This window comes from Salvelinus alpinus, chromosome 6 (genome assembly GCF_045679555.1).
Source record: "Salvelinus alpinus chromosome 6, SLU_Salpinus.1, whole genome shotgun sequence".
NCBI classification, from domain to species: Eukaryota; Metazoa; Chordata; class Actinopteri; order Salmoniformes; family Salmonidae; genus Salvelinus; species Salvelinus alpinus.
This window is the reverse complement of record NC_092091.1, coordinates 20,845,263-20,869,082: the sequence shown is the minus strand read 5'-3', so window position 1 is coordinate 20,869,082 and position 23,820 is coordinate 20,845,263. Positions and strand designations below refer to the sequence as shown.

The following is a 23,820-nucleotide window of genomic DNA, read 5'->3' as shown; positions in this document are numbered from 1 at the left end:
GTTTCATTACAGTATTATCAGCCTTCTGGAATCTAATCTTGAAGTTGTCTTGTCACCCATACAACTGTCAAGCTACCTTTGACAGGTTGGGAGTGATTCTTCACCTCTGTTATTACAGGGCATAGTCTCCATGCCTACACAATTGTGTCAAATTGAATGCTTGCCACTGTTACTGTCTTAGTAAATGGATTGACAGCACAACAGAAGGTAGAGACCACTGTATTGTGATGCTTTTTTGTGTCCTTGATTTTGTTTATATTGTATTGTTTGACCCTCCACTCCTTTCAACATAAACTGTATCTGTCTGAAGACCGATAGTCATTTACTTAGTGTTTCCTCTCATGTTCCATTTCTTTGGTACCAATGTGTTAGACTGGACATTCCCAACTCATGTATTCAGTGAGACATTGACGTCTCGTTGACGTAGTCCAGTGACCTAATGTTTCCTTTTTCCTTCCTACGCACATCTCTGATATGCTTTCCATTGGTAACCAGTGGTCAGACATGTGTCATGTTTTAATGATTCATATTTTCACCTCAGTGCTTCATTATATTGAAGTAAAGAAATAGTTTATGATAAATCCTCCCGATAAATTTGACGAACTTATTTGTCGCGCATAAATGCTATGTTTATATAATATATTATTTAGTATGTTTCAATGTATTATTAACTTATGACTTCATCACGTCGTGTACGTAACATGCATATTCATTAGAAAGCTGTGGGAGTTTTTCTGCGTTTACGACAGAGTGCTGCTCGTGCGCGAGCGTGGAGGCAATGGTAGCAAGATGGCGGCGTTGAAGGAGGAGCAGTGCTACGGACTGTCCTGTGGACGAGTGAGCAATGGCAGTAATATCTCCGTCTTTCACGTAAAACTCACTGACAGCGCCTTGAGGGCATTTGAAGGTTACCAGAGTAGCAAGGTAATTGAACAACTCATGTAAATGTAACTACATATTAGGTATATTTTGCTCGTTGGCTGACATAGTTAGCTGGTTAGCAACTGGCTACTTCGCTGCCATGCCAGCAAGCTTCATTAGCTCGATAGCCAGCGTTACTATTTTATTTATTTAGCTAACTACACGAGTTAGATGCATGTTTGTTACTACACACCAACTAGTCATTTTAGGATTGCCTTTCAGCTACCTTTTTAAATGAACCCAGTGTTAAACGAGGCTGGTAGCTTCCAGTGTGTGTGTTTTCAATATTAAACTCTAGCCAATCAGCCTTTATAAGACTTGCTAGCTAACGTAACAAGTGCGCTAGCTATGTTGGCAAGCAAAGTAAGAATTCAGCAAGGATTCAGGTTGTTAGTTAGTTAATTAGGTGTCTAGTTTTTCCATTACCGCCATTAATTGGAACGATCAAAACGGTCAACTTCATTCGCCAACTAGCAAACATTTACATAACGTTGCAAACTAAGGTACTGTAACTAACGTTCGCTTACCAGCCAATTAGTTAAGTTAGCTAGCTTTGATGTTAAACCTTTGATTTAGAGTCAGTAATGAAGCTATGGGCGTATCACAACCAACTAGCTAAGTATATGTTTTAACTAGATAAAATACAACTAGCCATGTAGTGATGTTGAACAGCGATCGATGACATTTGGCAAAGTTTAGTAGCAAATGTTAGGCTAGGTAAGTTTGCTGAACAATGTCGTTTGTTCAACGTTATCTAGCTAACTAGCCATGTATGAATTGCAGTGAACAAGTGAAGTGCAATAAAAACCATTGCGTTACGTTGCTTTGCTTATATTACTTCTGGCAGTCGTGAAAAGTGAGACATCTTGGAGGCTAGCCACAAGTAGCTCAAATGACCATATCGAGCTTGCTGTATTTTGTCAGTAACCTCCCACTTACAGCATTTCCCTGACTGATTTTTTTTTTTGTCAGCTGGTAATTAATGTTCTTCAGTCATGGACTTTGAGTTGTTTTGAATTGCTAGCGATATATATATGGTTGATGCTTGCCATCTACATTGATGCTTGCCATCTATATTTTATTCTATATTTGACTGAGACAAGCCTGCCAGGCCAGGAAACCAACTACAAGGTTTGTGTTCATGAACATCTAACTACAGTCTAACAAACCCAGTAGTATGGCAAGTAGTTTCATGATTCTTGTCTTTAAATTGATTGAGTTAGGGAAGAGGAAGTGGCCAACATAGCCAGTGTGCTTTGAAACCGTTTGGAAAGAAAACAAAACATTAGCTACCTAGCTTGATAACGCTATGCAGTGTCCTTGATGTAGCTAATAAGAACATAGATGGTATCCTGCTGTGCTTTTCTTTGAAAAATATGGCCTATTAGTATTAAAACATTTTATTCGTAACACGTGCTAATCATGCTCCAAATATGTGGTAATCATGCTGTTCATGCACATTTTTGCCCACTAAAGAAACATTGATTTGAAGACTACATTGTTAGTTACAGTTGATGTTGGATACACAAATATTGTACATTTAAGGGTTTGAAATTACAGGAATCTGTGTGGGATTTGTGCTTGAGAAATGTATTTTGTGATGCCTAGTCAGTGGAGAATTGGGCAATTCTGTTGAATGAAACCTGCAGTCGTTCAGCTGGAGGGATAGTACCGTAGCTTTTCTCTTTTATTTCCCTACCCGAGCTTGGCTCTGATTTCAGAGGATGCAGACATTACGCAGCTTTGTAGTTGATGAATAGAGGCACTTTTTTATGCCTTTCATCCCCAGGCTCCATTGTCCACTGTACTGTTGTCTAATTGCCAATTTGTGGGAATCTGGCTTTTTTTGTGGCTGTGCTTACTGCACACGAGTTAAAGATACAGCCTCTTATTATTTTTTAACTCTGCATCGTTGGGAAGGTCTCTTAAGCAAGCATTTCACGGTAAAGTCTACACTAGTTGTGTTCGGCGCATGTAACAAACATTTGATTCTTAGTACTAGGGCTGGGAATTGCCAGGGACCTCACAATAGGATATTAATACTACACTTAGGTGTCCATAAGTATTGCGGTTCGCACAATTTTGTATGTATTGTGATTGACATCGGTAACGACCCCCTCCCCCAATCACTACTTAGTATGATATTTTCATATTGGAGTATCTGCTGATTGATTGAGGTGTTGAAATGTATCCCACTTGAAGTCTTTTTACAGTTGATATGCAAGTCCTCCTGTACAGACATGCCTGAGTAAGCACTTAAACTGTGTCATTGTATACCTCGTCGTATATTCGCTGGCGTTTAAGAATAAACCCCTTAGTCACAGTTTGGCCTAGCTAGACATCTTTTTTACCTGTTAGAGGAGGGAGCCATTGATTCCCTTTTGACCCCCCCCTCCCCCCAGTATGGAGCACTGTGGTTTGGAAGCTGAAGCTGGGAGGGGTGAGAGGTCAATCTCGCATCATTTGGGGGGTGTTGTCCCTCAGCCGCAGCCCTGTAGTCGACTGGCCACAGAGACAAAAACACAATGAGAGCCGTCTTGAAAAAGCTCATAAACCACAAAGAAGGGAGGGAAGTTAAGATGACAAGCAATGCCTTGTGCTCCAGTTTTGATATCTGTGCCCAGGATAAACAGCTGTGAAGTGATTTCCCAAGGTCTGGCTGGTCCCTTTTTCTCTGTCTGGGGAGTTCTATGTCTATTCCAAACACACAGTAGAATTACTTTAATATTTTATTGTGGTTTTGTAGATTAAATAGTTAAGCACTGCCTCTGGCCCTATATTGACCAGGAAGAAATCGATAACACATTTAGGGTGTTCACCCATAAAAGTATTAATTAATTCAAGGTTTATGCAAATGGGGATTGCTACAGAAAAACAATAATCCAAACCCCGTGTCTTTGCCATATATGGTTCAAAAGTTACAGATTTACTCTGAGAATTTAGCATGTTTAGAGTAAATGGAATGTCATCATGGGCATGATCAAAAAGTGGTCACTGCTCAATAGAACTCTGTGGCGCTGTTTCGCGGCAGAGATGACGTTCAAACTAGTGGCTACAGGTTTGTGAGTGAAAACATGAGCTTTTTCTAAATGAAATCTGCTGAATATAAAACAGTGGGGACTAAATATATATTTAACTTACGGCTGAAATCCCTTTAACGGGATCGATTTGACAACAGCCAGTGAAAGTGCAGGGTGCCAAATTCAAACAGAAATCTCAAAATTAAAATTCCTCAAACATACAAGTATTATACACCATTTTAAAGATAAACTTGTTGTTAATCCCACCACAGTGTCCGATTTCACAAAGGCTTTACGACGAAAGCATACCATGAGATTATGTTAGGTCAGCGCCTAGTCACAAAAAAACACAGCCATTTTCCAGCCAAAGAGAGGAGTCACAAAAAGCAGAAATAGAGATAAAATTAATCACTAACCTTTGATCTTCATCAGATGGAACTCATAGGACTTCATGTTACACAATACATGTATGTTTTGTTCGATGAAGTTCATATTTATATCCAAAAATCTCAGTTTACATTGGCGCGTTATGTTCAGTAATGTTTTGCCTTCAAAACATCCGGTGATTTTGCAGAGAGCCACTTCAATTTACAGGAATACTCATCATAAACGTTGATGAAAGATACAAGTGTTATGCATAGAATTAAATATATACTTCTCCTTAATGCAACCGCTGTGTCAGATAAAAAAAATAAAAAATAAAAACTTTACTGCAAAATCACACCATGCGATAATCTGAGTACAGCGCTCAGCCACCATACATATACCCACCATGTTGTGGAGTCAACAAAAGTCAGAAATAGCATTATAAATATTCACTTACCTTTGATCTTCATCGGAATGCACTCCCAGGAATCCCAGTTCCACAATACATGTTTGATGAAGTCCATCATTTATGTCCAAATGCCTCCTTTTTGTCCAGACGAAAAGTCAAAAAAGTTCCATTACAGTTTGTAGAAACATGTCAAACGATGTATAGAATCAATCTTTAGGATGTTTTTATCATAAATCTTCCAACCGGACAATTCCTTTGTCATTAGAAATGAAAGGGAACGGAGCTCGTGCGTGACTAAACTAAAGGCTTTCTGCCAGACCCCTGATTCAAACAGCTCTTATTCGCTCCCCTTTCATAGTAGAAGCCTGAAACAACGTTCTAAAGACTGTTGACATCTAGTGGAAGCCTTAAGAAGTGCAATCTGACCCCATAGACACTGTATATTGGATAGACAATCACTTGAAAAACTACAAACCTCAGATTTCCCACTTCCTGGTTGGATTTTTGTCCGTTTTTTGCCTGCCATATGAGTTCTGTTATACTCACAGACATTATTTTAACAGTTTTGGAAACTTTAGAGTTTTCTATCCAAATCTACTAATTATATGCATATTCTAGCTTCTGGGCCTGAGTAACAGGCAGTTTACTATGGGCACGCTTTTCATCCGGATGTGAAAATACTGCCCCCTTGCATAAGAGGTTATTAACAGACTGAATTTAAATATCTGACCTCGGACAATCTGTTCCTTTTTTCATTGTGTATTTTTGAGTCTTGCCCTTTAAATCGCCATAGAAACGGCCTCTCAATGTAGATTGATTGCCAATATAGCCAATGAAAGCCAAGGATCTGGAAATGAAAATGACGACGTATTAAGTTGATTTTGATTGATCCAACCCACAGAAACGCCTACAAATGGTACCACCTGCCAACGCCAAATATGGAGGAGATGCAACCAAGAGCAGCACGGTCAAAACAAGCAACTGTCACAGAAAATTAACGCTCTTATTTAATCAACACTGTCAAGTACATTAAGGTTACAATATTGTAGCGAACAATCTAATTAATTCTGAGAGGGCAAAGAACTACATTTTGACATTTTGTATCACCCTCTTGAATTGCCCTGTTTTTCTCTACATTCTAGAGCAGTGAGTGAACCCCTTAACATATGGCATATAAAAAGTTTTATTTTAACACCATGTCCTTTTTCACCATCCAGTGATTCATTCTTTCTTTGTCTAGGTCAAGTCCTACTCAGAGAATGGTATGATAATATACAGCCTTTAGAGCATTGTGCTTTGTAAGTGCATTGTGCAATAGTCCTCAGGTAGCATGGCAGACAGACTGTTATCCATGTCTGACGTGAGCAGTGCCAATGTCAACCCGTTGCTCTGTTTGCACATCTGATCAGAAGGACAGAGTGGGGATTCTCAACCTGGAGACTGACAAACATGAGGAAATAATGTGCCTTCAGTTGAAAATTACGACATATAAAAAAGGCCTAATGTTATCTCGTAGGGATTTTTCTGCCATTGTAATCCTTGGGCTGGCCCCTAGGCAACCTGAAAAAGGAAGAAGAAAAAAAGTCCAGAAATTATTATAAATACAATTGGAAATTACATTTTCGTGATGTAAAAATGCTTTGTGTAAACTTAAACCTCTTAAATTATAAAGTATGTGTAAATGACAATGGACCTTTAATATCTTTGAGAACTAAAAATTACTAAAGTAAAAGCTAGACAGGGAGAATTGAAAATTCCCAAAACACTGAATTAAGCAGTTTTCATTTGATTGTTTGAGCAAAAGCACATCACATTAGCCATGGCAAAATTCATAGGATGTCAGGAAACTTGCTTTAAAACTACACAATTTTATCTCAGCTCCTTGGCAGAGTATGTAGAATCATAGAAAATTGTCTACAAAAATGAACAATATTCTTTACACAGCCATAAATGGGTCCTGTAAAATGTAGATGTGCTGATTGCCCCCCCTGCCAGGTCCACCACCTAAGCCCCTTTTTGATCCAGAAAAAATGTATGTTGTGCAAAGTGTTGTAACACGGCCATTTTCTTATGAGGAATCAGTAATTCTCTGGCCTAGATTTTCGCCTATTGTCAGACGAGCCTGTTGTAAAGAATTGAATACCGTTCCAAGACCTTTTCAGAACATCCTATTACTGTACAATCTTCTGTTGATAGGCAGTGTTTATTTAACTGGCTGCCTGTTTCTGTTTAAGTATATTTTGCTGCCAGATGCCTCAAGTTACTTCAGCAGTTACCTTTTTTTTAATAGAAAAGCAGTCATTGTATGAAATCATGCCAGAACCTTTAAGATGGCACCTAAAATTGGCAGCTAAAATGGCTCCTAAAATGTGCTATTTCAGCTAAATGGATTTAAAGAGTTGAACTTGGTATCCCTCTGTGGGATGATTGACACTAATGTTTTTGCCCAATGCCTTTTGGTGTCAGTGGGTTAGGTAATGGCCAGGTTATTCTTGGATTCTGTGCAGGCAGTGTGAAGTTTTACATTACATTCCTTACACAGTACATCAACCTTCAGGCCCCTGGTATGTGTAGAGAATTTAGCTCAATGTATAATACAAGGGTGAACAGAAGTGTTTCTAATTTCAATTCAGTTTTTAATTGAAAAGCTTAGCCAAAACGTTTAACCATTATGTTACTCAGAATACAACATGAACATTTTGTGTTTCTCACAAGTGATCCAGTCTTGCTAGTAGGCTTCCAGAGATATTTGATATAAGTGCCTTCATAAACTAGCCTCGTCTTTGTGGAGCATTTCCGTCTAGGCTAAAGCCTTTTAGTTTGCTGGCGGGCACAAGGAGTGACATTAGTGCTCTGGGTTGACTTTTTCCCCTTGACACCAGAGACAAGGAACTGATTGAGCTTTAATGAGAGCTGTCCTCTATCCCACTTAGTATGCACTTTTGTTACCTCTCCAGGTGAAGGCCTTCCATTCTGGCACTGGCAATGTGTCTTTATAAGAATGGAATACACAATTTCCACCCAATTGCTCAAACATCACATGAAGTAAGACTAAATGGAATGTACATTTTTACATCTTGTTGCTGTTTTTACAACAATAAGTCCCCCGCTTTGGATGACAACAAATCTCCATTTGTTACTGTATCCCATATTTTGTGTTATCTGAAACTCAAATGTAATTTGCTTAATTGACAAAGAACGCACATTGGAAGTTTTTGTTTCATGTGCTCTGTGATGCTACAAGGTAGGTTTAAGTAACAGCGACTGGTACATGTTTTGGGCTGGTCTCCAGTGTCTACGTACAAAATATACCCCAAAACACGTGCGCCAATTTTCACGCAAAGGTTGACGTGAGAATGTGCTTAGCTTCGCATAAACTTTAGACCATGTGTATGCACAGTTTCTATTGGTTGAAGTATTGCATTGCAAGTAGCTTAGTATTTAGAGAAAATGGGGGATATGACCACACGCTTATTCATAACAAAAAACTGGGAAATATAATAAGATACAAACATTTGCTGTTAGTGAGAAGCGCTAAGATTTTGGGGCATTTTTTCATTCTGAAACAGTTAGAAATGGGCATCTATTTAATTTCCATGATCATTTCAGAATAATTTCCTAATCTTTTCTGACTGATGGTTTCATACTCGTGAAGTAACATATAGGCCTACAAAGTGCTGTCTCACTCTTAATTGGATCCACTTTACACTAAATAAAAACAATTTAAAGTATTTTGATCGATCTGATCCTGAGCACAGTTTAACGGTAGAACAGACTTCACCTTTTCCATTTGTTTTTTAGGCTACTGTATATGTCTCTGAATAGCCTACTGTCATTTCTAATATTGCAAGTAAACAATATTTTATTAATAAACATAATACATATTTTCATAACATTACACTAATTCCTCACCACTTTTTCTTGTCATGATGGGTTCATATTCCCGATGACAGTTTAGCTTGCAAGAAATTACCATACTCATCTCTCATTTAATTGGGCCTGTTGTAGGCTATTACACTGAACAAAAATATAAATGCAACAATTTCAAGAGTTTACTGAGTTGCAGTTTTATATAAGGAAATCAGTCAATTTAAATAAATTCATTAGGCCCTAATCTATGGATTTCACATGAATGGGAAGGCGGATACTTAAAAAAATAAAGGTTTGTTCGTGGATCAGAAAACCAGTCTGTCTGGTGTGACCACCATTTGCCTCATGCAGCGCATCACATCTCCTTTGCATAGAGTTGATCAGGCTGTTGATTGTGGCCTGTGGAATGTTGTCTTACTCCTCTTCAATGCTGTGTGAAGTTGCTGGATACTGGCGGGAACTGGAATATGCTGTCATGCATGTCGATCCAGAGCATCCCAAAATGGCTCAATGGGTGACATGTCTGGTGAGTATGCAGGCCATGGAAGAACTGGGACATTTTCAGCTTCCAGGAATTGTGTACAGATCCTTGCGACATGGGGCCGTGCATTATCATGCTGAAACATGAGGTTATGGCGCCAGACGAATGGCACAACAATGGGCCTCAGGTTCTCATCACGGTATTTCTGTGCGTTCAAGTTGCTGTTGATAAAATGCAGTTGTGTTCGTTGTCCGAAGCTTATGCCTGCCCATACCATAACCCCACTGCCACCATGGGGCACTCTGTTCACAACGTTGACATGAGCAAACTGCTCGCCTGCACGATGTCATACACGCTGTCTGCCATCTGCCCAGTACAGTTGAAAACAGGATTCATCTGTGAAGAGCACACTTCTCCAGCGTACCAGTGGCCATAGAAGGTGAATATTTTCCCCCTGAAGTCCGTTACGACGTCGAGCCACAGTCAGGTCAAGACCCCGGTGAGGACGACGAGCATGCAGATTATCTTCCCTGAGACAGTTTCTGACAGTGTGGTCAGAAATTATTGGGTTGCGCAAACCCACAGTTTCACCAGCTGTCCAGGTGGCTGGTCTCAGACGATCCCGTAAGTGAAGAAGCCGGATGTGGAGGTCCTGGGCTGGCGTGGTTACACGTGGTCTGCGGTTGTGAGGCCGGTTGGATGTATTGCCACATTCTCTAAAACAACGTTGGAGACGGCTTCTCTGGCAACAGCTATGGTGGACATTCCTTCAGTCAGCATGCCAAATGCACACTCCCTCAACTTGAGACATCTGTGGCATTGTGTTGCGACAACTGCACGTTTTAGGGGCCTTTTATTGTCCCCAGCACAAGGTGCACCTGTAATGATCATGCTGTTTAATCAGCGTCTTGATATTCCACACCTGTCAGGTGGATGGATATCTTGGCAAAGGAGAAATGCTTACTAACATGGATGTAAACAAATTTGTGCACAAAATTTCAGAGAAATAAGCTTTTTGTGTGTATTGAACAAGTATTTTGCGCTATGCATCCAAAAGGGAGCACGGTTTATAGTATACAGTAGAATTTAACAGACAGTTAATATTTTTGCTTTGAAGTGTCTAGACTACCACTAAGTAGGCCTACTGTAATTTTAGTAGACATGCTTGAAAATGTGGGCAGTGCAGCATATTTAGTAAAAGTAAACGCAAAACATTAGTGAATTGAAATGATCACAATTTACAATAGATTGTTTCAGAAACAGTCAAATACAGCAAATGTCACTAAGTTTAAAACATTCTCTCAACACCTCCAGAGATATTTAATCAAGTTATTCATTGGTATTTCCTTAAAAAATATCCTTTGCCTAATTCCAATTCTTCCAAAGTATACAGCATATAAGGGCATTTTTCAGACTGAGTTTTAATGCTCGTTCACTCACACAATTTCAGGATAGGTCTGATTTATAACGGGAAATATGTGTATATATGGCGTGCAGCAAGTTTATATATCTATTTTTGTACGTGCGCAGTCTTTTCTGAAATGGCTCAGATATTTAGTGTAAAATGTACGCAGCGGTTATATTTGAGGGCCCTGGTGCCACGGATATTTAAGTAATGCTGACTCCCCAGTTTGAACAGAACGAATTGGGCACTAGCTAGCGAGATCATAACCACAGCCAAATATGACTCAAATGTCATGGATGGTGTGGCCCTCAGTCCCGTGGGCTAGTCACACTGGATGGCCTGGTATCACCGTGTACAGAGCTGACCTGCATTCTTGCTAGGTCTCATATGTCTAGTGATTGCGCTGTGTATTTCCCAGTAGTCAAGCATTGGGAGCTGCCCCAGATGATGTCCTGTCCTGCTGAGTGCTGATCCGGTGCCATCACTGCGTGTGGAAATGAGCGGTTGTTGGATCTTAGCACCATGTCCCAGGCCCTGGGCCAACGTGGGGTGCTACTCAGTTCCACTGGCCCCCTCACAGATGAGTCCTGGAAAGTTCAGGGTTATCCTCATAACAGCGTCTGTTCTTACACTCGTGTCACAGGTTTAGTTAATGTCACACAGTTGTATGGTCATTTGATTTGACATGCGCTGATATTTTCAAGTTGGAGTTGGCTGGTGCTTTGTCACATGTTGAATATCAAGTTCCAATTTAAGCTGATTCTATAAACTTTATAGAAATTCTCACCTTCACTTTGCAACTATCTTTATGGAATTTTTTGATTTATCAATTCCTCTGCAGACAGCTGTTGTAAACTAGTTGAATGTCCTGTAGTGTGTTGATTTAGTGTTACACAGATCTTCCCAATGATTGGAACTTTGGTGCTACGCCACTGTGATATTTCTAAAACACATTTCCATGTGGAAACAGCCTCTTATGCAGTCAATCATACTTTTAGCTGTTTTAATGTCGTTTAATACATTTAGCAGTTTTATATAGCCCAACTTGATTTCCGTTTAAAAACGTATTTTTATTTCAAAGATCTGTGCCAATATGGGAAAACTCTTTGGAGACTCCTTTGACGTGATTTCAAGCCAACGCAATGATTGATTTTTGTGAGCATTGATGCTACATTCAATTTAAAACTTGAACCAGTGTTTATAGAGGTGCAAGTTGTCTCCCCGGAGAGGTGAGGGGAGTCTCATCACTGCACTGTTGAGATTATCAACAGGCGTGTTGATTTGGTACAAAATGCACAGTGAAAATTGCCGCCTGCAGTGTTTTAGGAGTAGCCCTCCTAACGACCCAGTGATATTTTAGTCCTAGGATAGTCTGGTTACCGGCAGGTCCTGTGGATGGGGATTAGAACTCGCTATTCTATTGCAGGACTGTAATCCAACTAGAGGCCTAACTGTTTTTAAAGGGGAAAGCACTGGTGAAAACATTGTGCTGTGCCTTTACTTTGGCACGGTCTGTGCGTGTAATCTGCCTTATCTCTTTGCATGCAGATCAGATGACACTTTGCCAACTAGTCCGCACGTCAAGAACTTCCCAGTGTCCAAACCACCCATTAAATTGCCAACAACAGTTGAATGTTGAAGGATCACCATCCCTCAATTTAGGGCTCGGTGATATGGCCTAAAAATCATATGTAGATTTTTTTTCTTCTCAAATGTATGGATTTATGATATCTGTTTTTTCTATGCTTTGTTGTACAATCAAAGGTAAAAATGCACTGCATTTCAGTCAGGAATAATCCTAATTCAGGTCCTGTGAAATTATACCTAGGCTAAATATACAGGACAATGCCTTCAGAAAGTATTCACACCCCTTGACGTTTTCCACATGTTATGTTACAGCCTCAATTTAAAATGGATTGAATTGAGATATTGTCACTGGCCTCCACACAATAACCCATAATGTCACAGTGGAATTGTTTACAAATGAATAAAAAATGAAAAGCTGGTGTCTGGAGTCAAGTATTAACTTCTCTGGGATATGTGGGACGCTAACCTACCACTTGGCCAAAAGCCAGTAAAAATGCAGAGTGCCAAATTCAAATAAATTAATATAAAAATCCAACTTTCATGAAATCACACATGAAAGATACCAAATTAAAGCTACACTTGTTGTGAATCCAGCCAACATGTCAGAATTCAAATAGGCTTTTCGGCAAAAGCAAACGATGCTATTATCTGAGGATAGCAACAGAGTAAACAAAGAGAGAGAAGCATATTTCAACCCTGCAGGCGCGACACAAAACGCAGAAATAAAAATATAATTCATGCCTTACCTTTGACGAGCTTCTGTTGTTGGCACTCCAATATGTCCCATAAACATCACAAATGGTTATTTTGTTCGATTAATTCCGTCGATATATATCCAAAATGTCCATTTATTTGGCGCGTTTGATCCAGAAAAACACCGGTTCCAACTTGTGCAACGTGACTACAAAATATCTCAAAAGTTACCTGTAAACTTTGCCAAAACATTTCAAACTACATTTGTAATACAGCTTTAGGTATTTTTTAACGTAAATAATCGCTAAAATTGAAGACGGGATGATCTGTGTTCAATACAGGATTAAAACAAACTGTAGCTAGCTTTCTGGTCACGTGCCTTTATCTAACAGTACACTTCAAGTGACCCTTGTTCAAGATGGCCGTACTTCTTCATTACACAAAGGAAAAAATGTCAACCAATTTCTAAAGACTGTTGACATCCAGTGGAAGCGGAAGGAACTGCAAGAAGGTCAATTAGAAATCTGGATTCCCAATGAAAAGCCATTAAAGTGACAACAACAAAAACATCTGAATGGTTTGTCCTCGGTTTCGCCTGCTAAATAAGTTCTGTTATACTCACAGACATGATTCAAACAGTTTTAGAAACTTCAGTGTTTTCTATCCAAATCTACTAATAATATGCATATCTTATCTTCTGGGGATGAGTAGCTGGCAGTTGAATTTGGGTATGCTTTTCATCCAAACGTGAAAATGCTGCCCCCTATCCTAGAGAAGTTAAACTCCTTTATGGCAAGCCTAAATAAGTTCAGAAGTAAAAATGTGTTAGTCACAAGTTGTGCAACAATAGTGTTTTAACATTTATTTTTGAATAGCTACCGCATCCCTGTACCCCACATATACAATTACCTGTAAGGGCCATAATTCGAAAAGTGAATTTCAAACAAATACCAGGGAGGTTTTTCAATGCCTTGCAAAGAAGGGCACCTATTGGTAGATGGGTAAAACTGAAATTTTTATATCCCTTTGAGCATGGTGATATTTTTGGCACTTTGGATGGTGTATCAATATACCCAGTCACTATAAAGACCCAGGCATCCTTCCTAACTCAGTTGCTGGAGAGGAAGATAAACACTCAGGGATTTCACCGTGAGGCCAATGGTGACTTTAAAACCATTAGTTTAATGGGTGTAATAGGAGAACTGAGGATGGATCAACATTGTAGTTACTCTACAATAATAACCTAATTGACAGAGTGAAAAGAAGGAAGCCTGTACAGAATACAAATATTCTAAAACATGCATTCTGTTTACAATAAGGCACTAAAGTAAAACTGCAAAAAATGTGGCAAAGAAATTAACTTATTGTCCTGAATACAAAGTGTCATGTTTAGGGCAAATTCAACAAGCATGGTGGTGGCTGCATCATGTTATGCGTTTGCTTGTCATCTGCAAGGACTATAGAGTTCTTTAGGATAAAAAGAAATGGAATAGTGGTAAGTACAGGCAAAATCATGTAGGAAAACCTGGTGGTCTGCTTTCCAACAGACACTGGGAGACAAATTCACCTTTCAACAGAACAATAGCCTAAAACAAGGCCAAATATACACTGGAGTTGTTTAGCAAGACAACATTGAATGTTTCTGAGTGGTCTAGTTACAGTTTTGACTTAAATCGGCATGAAAATCTATGGCAAGGCTTGAAAATGGCTGTCTACCATTGATCAACAACCAACTTGACAGATCTTGAAGAATTTAAAATAGTAATGTGCAAATATTGTACAATCCAGGTGTGCAAAGTTCATAGAGATTTACCCAGAAAGACTCACAGCTGTAATCACTGCCAAAGTTGATTTTAACATGTATAGAGTCAGATGTGAATACCTAAGTAAATTAGATTTGTATTTCATTTTCAATAAATGTTATAACATTTCTAAGAACATATTTTCACTTTGTAATTCTGGGGTATTGCTTGTAGATGGGTGAGGGGAAAACCATCAATTTAATCCATTTTGAATTCAGGCTGTAACACAGCAAAATGTTGAATTACTTTCTGAAGAGCCTGAGTCTTCCACAACCACAAGACCCACTAACAATTCATTATTTTATCAAAATAGTTCAACCTTTTTTATAGTAATCACTGATCTGGCTTTCAAACTCAGTCTATTAATATGCTTTAAAAATAAAAAAAATTGACCAGAACCATGAATAATGCACATTCACTAATAATTACTAACTTCATGTAGCAGGCATTATAAAAAATGTACACGTCTCATAAACAATCTCTCAAGCACAGGCCCAGCTGAGTGGCCAGCTAATATATATATTTCATGTTTAGCCAATTTAGATCTATTTGCTAGCTAACAAGGCAGATGAGTTTAATTATTATGAACACACCCTTCTGTCCGTCTCCAACTTTTTTTGAACCTGGTTCAGATGTTGAAATCAAGTGGCCTACCTTATTTCTCAGAATGGGAACGAGTTGTCATTTCCTTTTATATAATTGTTTTATGCTTATTGCACATTTATGAAACAGACTAGACAGTAAAACAGTTCAAATGCTGCTTGCGGGATGTGGCTGTGCGACAAACTGAGCATTCATTTTCCAGAATTAAATGTTAATTGATAATCCTGTTTTGGTAGTGTCTGCATGCAATTTGAGCAGTTGAGACATAAAAAGAGTATCGTTAGCCTTTCTATGCTCTATTACAGTAAAATAAAGTTTGTTTCTGTGTCCATTTGACCAATTCTGTTGGACCAAACCTCCAACGCAAATAGCGAGTTGAAACCACTTGTCAGAGAGATCACTTCTTCCTCTCTGACATCTTTGTTTTAAATGATGGGGACGGGCTTGGTGGGGGTGTGTGTCTCGCCAAAATGTGTCCAAAATAAGCCCAATGAGTTTCTATGGGCTTATTATAGACATAAGCTTGCTGCCTGCCTTCCCGCCTTTGGGAAAACAACTCCCATTGTTAGGGTGGAGACATTATATACAGATCACTGGTGAAAATGGAAAGGTGCACAGAGGGAGTGAAGGAGACAAGACCAAAAAGACATGAGAACAAGCGGACATAAACACTCTGTTTATATATATATATATATAAACAAACTTGATTCTTGCGATACAGGCATTTGGAATATTGCGCAGAAGCATACGTTTGAATGAGTCTAATTAATTATATTTATCGCCCAGCCCTACCCCAACTCTGTTCTAGCTTCATCTTCGTCATGCAAAGGTACGCCCCGGAATAATCTTGGGCCTAGACTCGTTGAGGTTTCTCTTATTTGCGTGACACCAGCTGGTGGCCGTTCTCCAGTTTTGTGAACATCCATGGCCCGTTCAGGAGCCACACTGTGTCCTACGGTTAGCTCTGTGGAACATTCTTGGCTCCAGTCCCAGAGAATAGTGACATCTCAGCAGCCCATTCAAATGAACAGGCTGAGTGTTGCACTATGTCAGTGGGGGGGGAGATAAATTCGGGTACTCTGTTTTATGTTGCAGCGGTGGGGTTGACGGAACGTGCAGGCTCCATTGAATGGCTGGCTGGTTCAGATTGAGCACAGGTCTGGGTAAAACTAGATCTCAGGAAGTAGTCTCTCTACAGACTGGATGCCTCCCGCAATGCACCAATATTCCAGCTTACACGCCTGTAGAAGTTCCGGTGTCTGTTGGAAATGGGAGGCGCGTCACCCGTGACTTTATTGCTGTATTTGCTTGTAACCCTAGCTAAACATGAGCACAGTTCCCGCCTGCATTTTAAGCCCTGCATACCCGAACTCATGATTTGTTGGTAGAGTTGTCTGAAGAAGACCCTCCCTGGATACATTTTTTCCCCCTTTCCAAATGTCATAGAGAATCTGACATCCTCCCCAGACCTAGTGCTCAGGCTCCTAGGTCTGGGTTTTAGACTAGCCAGTAAAGGCCAGGGTTGTACTGAGGAACGCCTGGGACAAGATCTCTATTCTGTTGGTCTGAAATTTGACATGCATGTTTCAATGACTGTATGCGATTCGGAATTACTTGTGAAATTGAAATTCTCACGTTGCATCACGTATTCCACTCCAAATCGTCCAGTCACAATTGGTTTTGATACATTGTGCATTGTGTTCTTTATGCCCCATTACATTGTAATGGAATAATGCAAAATGTAAGGAAACTACCACTAAAGTGACAGTTATAAATATATGTTGGTATAACTGACGGTCGACCTTATTCATTGTGCGAAAAGGTGGTGGAATTAAGTCGAGGTCAGAATACGCTGAATCTGTAGACGCCTCCGCCATACCTTAACTACTTTGATCTCCACCCAAAACAAATAGCCGGTGAAAAGCATGCTAATCTCATGCTTAAATTTAAGGTCAGAATACACGTGGAGAAAAAGGTGCATAAAGGGACTTGCGTTCGATTATGTGCACTTAACTCTGGTCGGAATCTGCCCTATAATACGGATGTGGCTGAACACACAAATGACCTTTGTGTGTCAAAATGTCATCCATGATTAGAAAACACTTTCTGACCGCAAAGAAATTCATAGAACTACAACCTGTATTATACATTGGGTAATGGCAATGTCCAACAGACCAGGGGTTACCCTGTTCACAACGTGCCATGTTCACAGCTGCCAGTGTGAGTGGGCTCAGTGTCAGTCGTTGGATGTTCTGCAGTGCCACCATCTGCCCAATGGCAGCGTCACCCTACTCTTTCCAAAGGCTCCTCTGTGCTCTGGGCAGGCTAGCCTCTCTTCCTGGTTCACATGTGATCTCCAGAAGTGTCAATGAGGAAGGAAACCAGAGCGACTTCCTCTATTGCTTGTCAGAGTTGTCAGGCATGTTCCTCCTTGAAGCTTGGCTATGATTAGTGGAAAACATGTTGTGCTTAGTCTCCTAGACTAGCCAGCAATTGCTTGGCATCCTGTAAGGCGCTACAGAGGGTAGTGCGTACAGCCCAGGCCAAGCTTCCTGCCATCCAGGACCTATATACTAGGTGGTGCCAGAGGAAAGCCCAAAAAATTGTCCCAAGACTCCAGTCTCCCAAGTCATAGACTGTTCTTTCTGCTACCACACTGCAAGTGGTACTGGAGTGCTAACTCAAGGACCAAAAGGCTCCTTAACAGCTTCTACCCCCAAGCCATAAGACTGCTGAACAATTAATCAAATGGCCACCCGGACTATTTGCTTTGACCCCCCCTTTAAACTGCTGCTACTCGCTGTTTATTATCTATGCATAGTCAATTTTCCCCTACCTACATGTAGAAATGACCTCGACTAACCTGTACTCCCGCACATTGACTTGGTACCCTCTGTGTATAGCCTGATTGTTTGTGTCCCTTTATATTTTATTTGCAACTGTAGTTTATATCGTAAATATTTTCTTAACTGCGTTGTTGGTTAAGGGCTTGTAAGTAAGCATTTCACGGTAAGGTCTACACCTGTTTTATTCGGTGCATGTGACAAGTAACTTTTGATTTGTTCAAGTAAATCATGTTCTGCTCCTGTATCGTCTCCTATCATGCAATCAATGGTTTGTTCAGTAGTGGTGTGTTAATTGCTTTGTCTGCTTGACTTGATAGAGTAAGCTCTACGCTGATGTGCCCAGTGGTCTGCTGTACTGCAGACCATGGCTTCTTTAGCAGTGTAACCCATTGTGTAATAGGTTTACCGTAGGTGAAAGGGGTAACTTGTTTTGAGTTCAACACCAGCGTCTGTTCTTAAACCAACTTATTTTTCTCCCACACATTCGGACACGGTAAGGCTTTTAGAAGAAATGGATGACCACACTGATGGCGTTCCAGAACCTCAGTGCTATGGATAAAAGTTTATGTACAAGTTGTTACTTACCAAAGTTATTTTACTCAGAACTTAGAACAAATATTTGGTCACAACTAGTTTTTTTTTTTTTGTTGTGTGTTGGGCTTTTGGTGAGGTAATTCACATGGCTATTCACACAACTCAGTTGAATAGTCTGCCTTTAGTCTGCCTGTGTCATTATGCAATTAATATGATTGGCTGTGCTGTTGAGTACATTGATCAGGCAAGTCCTATGCTCATTGCTCATCTGATTTTATGCAAGTGCTTTGCAAACATCTAGAGTTTTGATTTATTGAATGTTTGTCCCCCATAACTTCACCATATTTATCTGAGCCTCATCTGGTGGCTGCTAACAGTGGACAATAACAACAAATATGTCAGCACCAGGAACACCATTCTGATTGGCTGGCAGTGTACCAACTGCTTGCCGTTGCACTGAATAGCCTGAGTGCTGAAAAACAAATGAGGACACCACACATTTATCTTACTGCAGCGCAACTGGCATGCTTCTTTTTATGTGTACAGATTGTTTTGCAGGAAATGCCTGTGTATGTGGTTTTTTTGTCTGCCTGTGTGCCTAATGTAGGTGAAATATGAAAACAGGGAAGGGAGCGCAGCTGATTGACGTGGATGGCCTGCTGCTTGCTTTGCATTTCTATCCTGTCACCCTCTAAAGACAATGTTTTAATATGTTGAGCGATGGCAAGGCCTTGACATTTTAGGGAGGCTAGTTGGAGCAGCACAGCGAGGCAATTTCGAAAAAACTCTGTAAACTGAGTGCTTGATGTGAAATACAGAAGGCTTTTACCTCATCCAAACAGGACAATTTTTTAAAAGTTCCATGCAAGCAGTGAGTAGTATGCGTATGGGAGAACGACTACTCACCTGTTACTGCTGTGGGAAAGGTGACGCTGTTTGACAGATTAGTCCCATCATAAAGGACAGCTAGATTATCCAGATTACTCATCTGGTTTCTGTACGTTTAGACTAGTTAAAGATTCATCATGGTAATCCGGTGGTCATTTGGATGTGGTTAGATTTCAATTGTAATGCACAGTCTTTATACTGTTTAATGTGCCTGTCTCCTGAGTGGGCTTTACTGAACAGTCCTCTTTTTTGCCCACCAAGCAGGATCTATGAAGTTTGACTCATTAAATCCACTTGTTCAGTAGGATCAGTTTTCAATGTGACTGTTTATTTGTCCTCTATCTCTCTCAGGACCTGTCTTCACAACCGCTGATCCGATTTACTGGAAACCAAGGGGTAAGTGCATTTCAAGTTATAAATAACAACTCTTTATATTTTGCAGTAAAATTGTGAGATCAGAGTCTGCAAATGAGTTTGCACCACAGACCACATTTTTCTATCGGTAAAACATTAATTCATGGACTGTGTTCTGTGTGTGTATAACCAAGTATTGACTAGACGGCCTCTGTAGCTGCAGTGAGCTGTGTTGTCTGCGAGTGACTGGCAGGATTAGATTTCCTGTCATATTTTGGCAGCGACATGTGTGGCTACAATTACATCTGCACTGAGCAGGACGAGTGCGGCTGTACTAGCAGGCCTAGATATTCCCCTCACAGGGTGGACAGACAGAAGATCTGTGCATGTGAGAGACAAGGAACTTGTCTGGGCACACTACCCAGGCCCAGACAAGTCCCATCGCATGCTCTTCTACTATGGACAGCATCAGTCTCTACAAATTAGCACGTAGGGATTATTTTATTTTTTTATCTGTAAAGCGAGCATTGTCATTCACAGTATGAGCAGCACTGTATGCATTCCAGACATCTAACGCTGCTGGTCCAAAATCTCTCCATCAAACAAGCCTTCACTAATGTGAGTCAGTTTGTTAGTGACATTTACACTGAAGTGTTGACGGTGTAGATTAGATTTGTTTTCATTTCAGACATCAGAACATAAACTGGAGCGGTGCCACAGATGTTGCTAACGTGTCTACGTTATATTGTTTGGATAATCAGTACTGTTTAGGCCTAGATAAGCTAAAGCTAAGCGAGCTGTCTGAACAGTACCGTGTACAGAAGGTAGGTGGGTCACATGCAACCCAGTGTCTAACGTGGTTACAAAGTGAGAGGTTTCAGTGGCCATTGGATTGTGCTTTAAACGTTTTGAACAGTCTATTCTCTCATTTGAAGCAATGCACGACCATGGCTTTGTCTTTAATGAACCATTTGTAAATATGGTATTGGAACTGACCCTGTATATAGCTTACTTCTCGTGTTCTTATTTTCGTGTTTTTTTTTTTTTCTACCTTATGTTATTTTTAGTACTACATTGATATTGATTTCTGCATTGTTGGGTTTAGCGCTGGCAATAAAGGCATTTCACTGTACTTGTACACATGACATTAAAACTTGAAACCCTCAATCTAATATTTGATAAAGCTGGAGAGTGTTTAAAGCTGCATTTTTCATAAGGTAGTTAAATCTCCATCAGATGCCTGTCTCCCCCCCCCCCCCCCCAATTCATGCTTCTAGTGGGAGCGGGAGGTATCAGTAATTGCTCCCATCAACTTGAGAGATCAGATGGTTAGAAAATATGGTGTTTTTACTGGGTGTTTGAAGTGCTGAATTATGCATGTGTTTAATGGCTGAATCATGGCGGGTCTGGATAGGAACATGTTCTATTAGTACACCGGAATGCTAATGAAAGCGGGGGAGTGAGGGGGTAACCTGCTAAATGTGTTGGCTGCTCAGTATGACCATAGCATTTACATTCATTCATATTGGCAGAGCTTTCATTCAGTCACTTCCAGGGTCAAGGTGGCATAATAGAACCAGCTCAAAGAATAGTCAGGAAAGGTAAACAGGCCAAGGATGGTAAACATCCTGTGTGGGTGGACGACAGTGTGTGTGCGACTGTGTGTCAGTGTTCCTCAGGCTGTATGTCTGGCTGTATTTGGCGAGGAGGACAGGCTTGTGCCAGCGATGAATGCCCCCTGCTTTGCACGGCCTCTCCCTCAGCTGTTTCATTAATTACGCTAAGGAGGAGCTGCTGTGAAGGGCCAGTCCTCTCCAGTGCCCCTGGCCTGAAAAGAGGCTTTGTTTGCAGGACTGTGCAAAATATGAGGGGAGCTAGAGGCAGAGAGAGAAGGGGGTTGGAAATAGCTGTTACAATCCATTTGCTTTTCAGATGGAAGAGGGGGTAGGGTGGGTGACCGTGTCTGTCTGGTGGAGAGGGTGCGCTGGAGTGTGCTGTTCATTCAGCTTTTTGTTGAGGATGGACTACCACTCTTTCCATGCTCCCTGTTTCTTATTTGAGTGCATGTTTTGGTAATAAAATGCATCATTTTGGCTTGGCATTTCCTCTGAGAGAAGGCTGCTTCTGACCTGTCTGGTTGGTTATGGCTAGATGTAGTGTGGGTTTGAGGCTCGCTGGTTTTCATGTGGGTAAAGTATTTTTGAGAGGGTAGTAATTCACCACCTGACTGTAACATCTGTGTGAAGTTCCAGTGTCCATAGATAACTGCCAGTAGGCTCAAGCAGTAGCCCATTGCTGCAGCATTACTGTTGGTTGGTTGGCCCCGGCCTGCCTGTAGTGGGATCAGGACATCTGTTGCATGGATCCTCAATCAGCCCACATTCACAGCTGGGGCCCGACTCTGTAATCCTGTTCTGTGTCAGACTGACTCACCCCTCCTTTGCCTTCCAGTGAGTCCCACTGCCTCTTAATCATCGCAGGTTATACACACACACACACACACTACCCTTGTAAAGTGTGTGTGAGATTGACTGATGAGAGGGGTGTCTGGTGTGCACATCTGCAGTCACCAGGAAGTGGTGAATTGATGATATTCAGCGGAACGTTTGAATGAGGAAGCATGATCAGGAAGGGGTGAATCGATAATATTCAGTGCAACGTTTGAATGAGGAAGCATGATCGTTGTCCTGTTTGTTTTCTTCTTGTGAAGTAAGATTATTATAATATCCAGGCTACCTCAATTGGACATTACGATAATTGGTCTAATCCCATTCAGTTTCTCTTATAAACACAAGGCAATGGGTTGATAACTCCGCACTGTGAAAGGCTAGATCTCTTCATGTGGAGCATAAAAGGCAGGTTTGTACTGGAGCTGAGGCTGAGCGTCTCACATAACCGAGAGCCCAGTGTTTATTTATAGTTGGCCACCTGCAGGCTCCACACGTGTTAGGACCTTGGGTAAACCGAGCTGGGCTGCTAGTGAGAGAGGGAGAGAGACCGAGATAGCGGTCTTTGAGTATATCAGCCCCAGTGTGTTAGAGGAGCAGTGGGTCACAGCTCTCCAACACTGCAGCGAGCCAACAGACCAAGCCAGGGGTCAGCCTGCTCAGCAAGCCTGCCAGAACTCCCCAAAACACCGCCCTCTCCCCTGGCCATGCCTCGCTCTACCCCATCCAACACTCTGTTCTTCTCTCAAGCCTGGAGCTCCACTCCTGTTAAAGTGAGACTTGCTCACATACCCAACTACTCTCTACCCCAGCAGGCGTAGGTAAAACATTATTATTATTTTTAAATCCTCATGGGAGTCCAGGCCCAAATTCTAGAATTTGTTTTCCATTGTAGGAGAGGGAGGCGTATGGCTTTAAAATCGGTCTTCATTTCTCCAACCTCTCCCTGCCAGTTTAACATACTCACTGTTGTTCGAAGAAGATTACGGGGTGTTTCACTGAACTCTGACACCTCAACCATCACCTGTCTATAGTACTGGATAATACTGGAATCGGGATCCTGCATCACATCTGCATCACATGGGCCTCTTAAAAGCAGCCCAGTGTTTGGCTAATTATTTTCCCTCTTTAAAAACAAAGTCCAACAGATGTGTGGACCAGCTACGAACCCTGTGATTAAGAGGCCTCTGCGCTGGGCAGTAGTCTAGGTGGTAATTTCACTCATTCCCAAGTTTGCCTAGAAGCAACACCTGTAACATGGGAGCAGGAGAGCAATTATGGCTAAGCAGGCTTGACTACTTCAGAAATACCTATGTGTAACGATTTACTGCTTGTTACATTTACTTACATTACCAGTTAAACAAGCAGAATGTCACAGATCAGTGGGGACTTGTGGACTAGCCTAGCTCAGCTATGCATCCCCGTCTTTTAGCCTCAAGCCTTATCCTGTTACTCATCATCCTCCCACATCGCCACCATGCAAGCCTGACAGACACCTACCTATAGTACACATATAGGTAACTGCCAAAATAAAGGAAACACTTGAGTAATTGAGGGATACTGAGTATATTGAAAGCAGGCACTTCCTCACAGA

General features: G+C 40.9%; 1 protein-coding gene across 3 annotated transcripts in view; it reads left to right on the top strand.

The window, feature by feature from the left end:
- Positions 1-714: 714 nt before the first annotated feature.
- The window catches only part of LOC139578334 (RNA polymerase II elongation factor ELL-like), a 54,174-nt gene continuing 31,068 nt past the window's right edge, over positions 715-23,820 (top strand). The window contains exons 1-2 of one of the 3 annotated variants that reach the window (XM_071405782.1): positions 715-924; positions 19,777-19,821. In XM_071405782.1, the coding sequence (XP_071261883.1) occupies positions 790-924; positions 19,777-19,821 (180 nt within the window). In that variant the 5' untranslated portion in view covers positions 715-789. Of the gene's footprint in view, positions 925-1,937; positions 2,053-19,776; positions 19,822-23,820 lie in introns of those variants that run through there. The other 2 variants (XM_071405783.1, XM_071405784.1) reach the window with 2 other exon arrangements.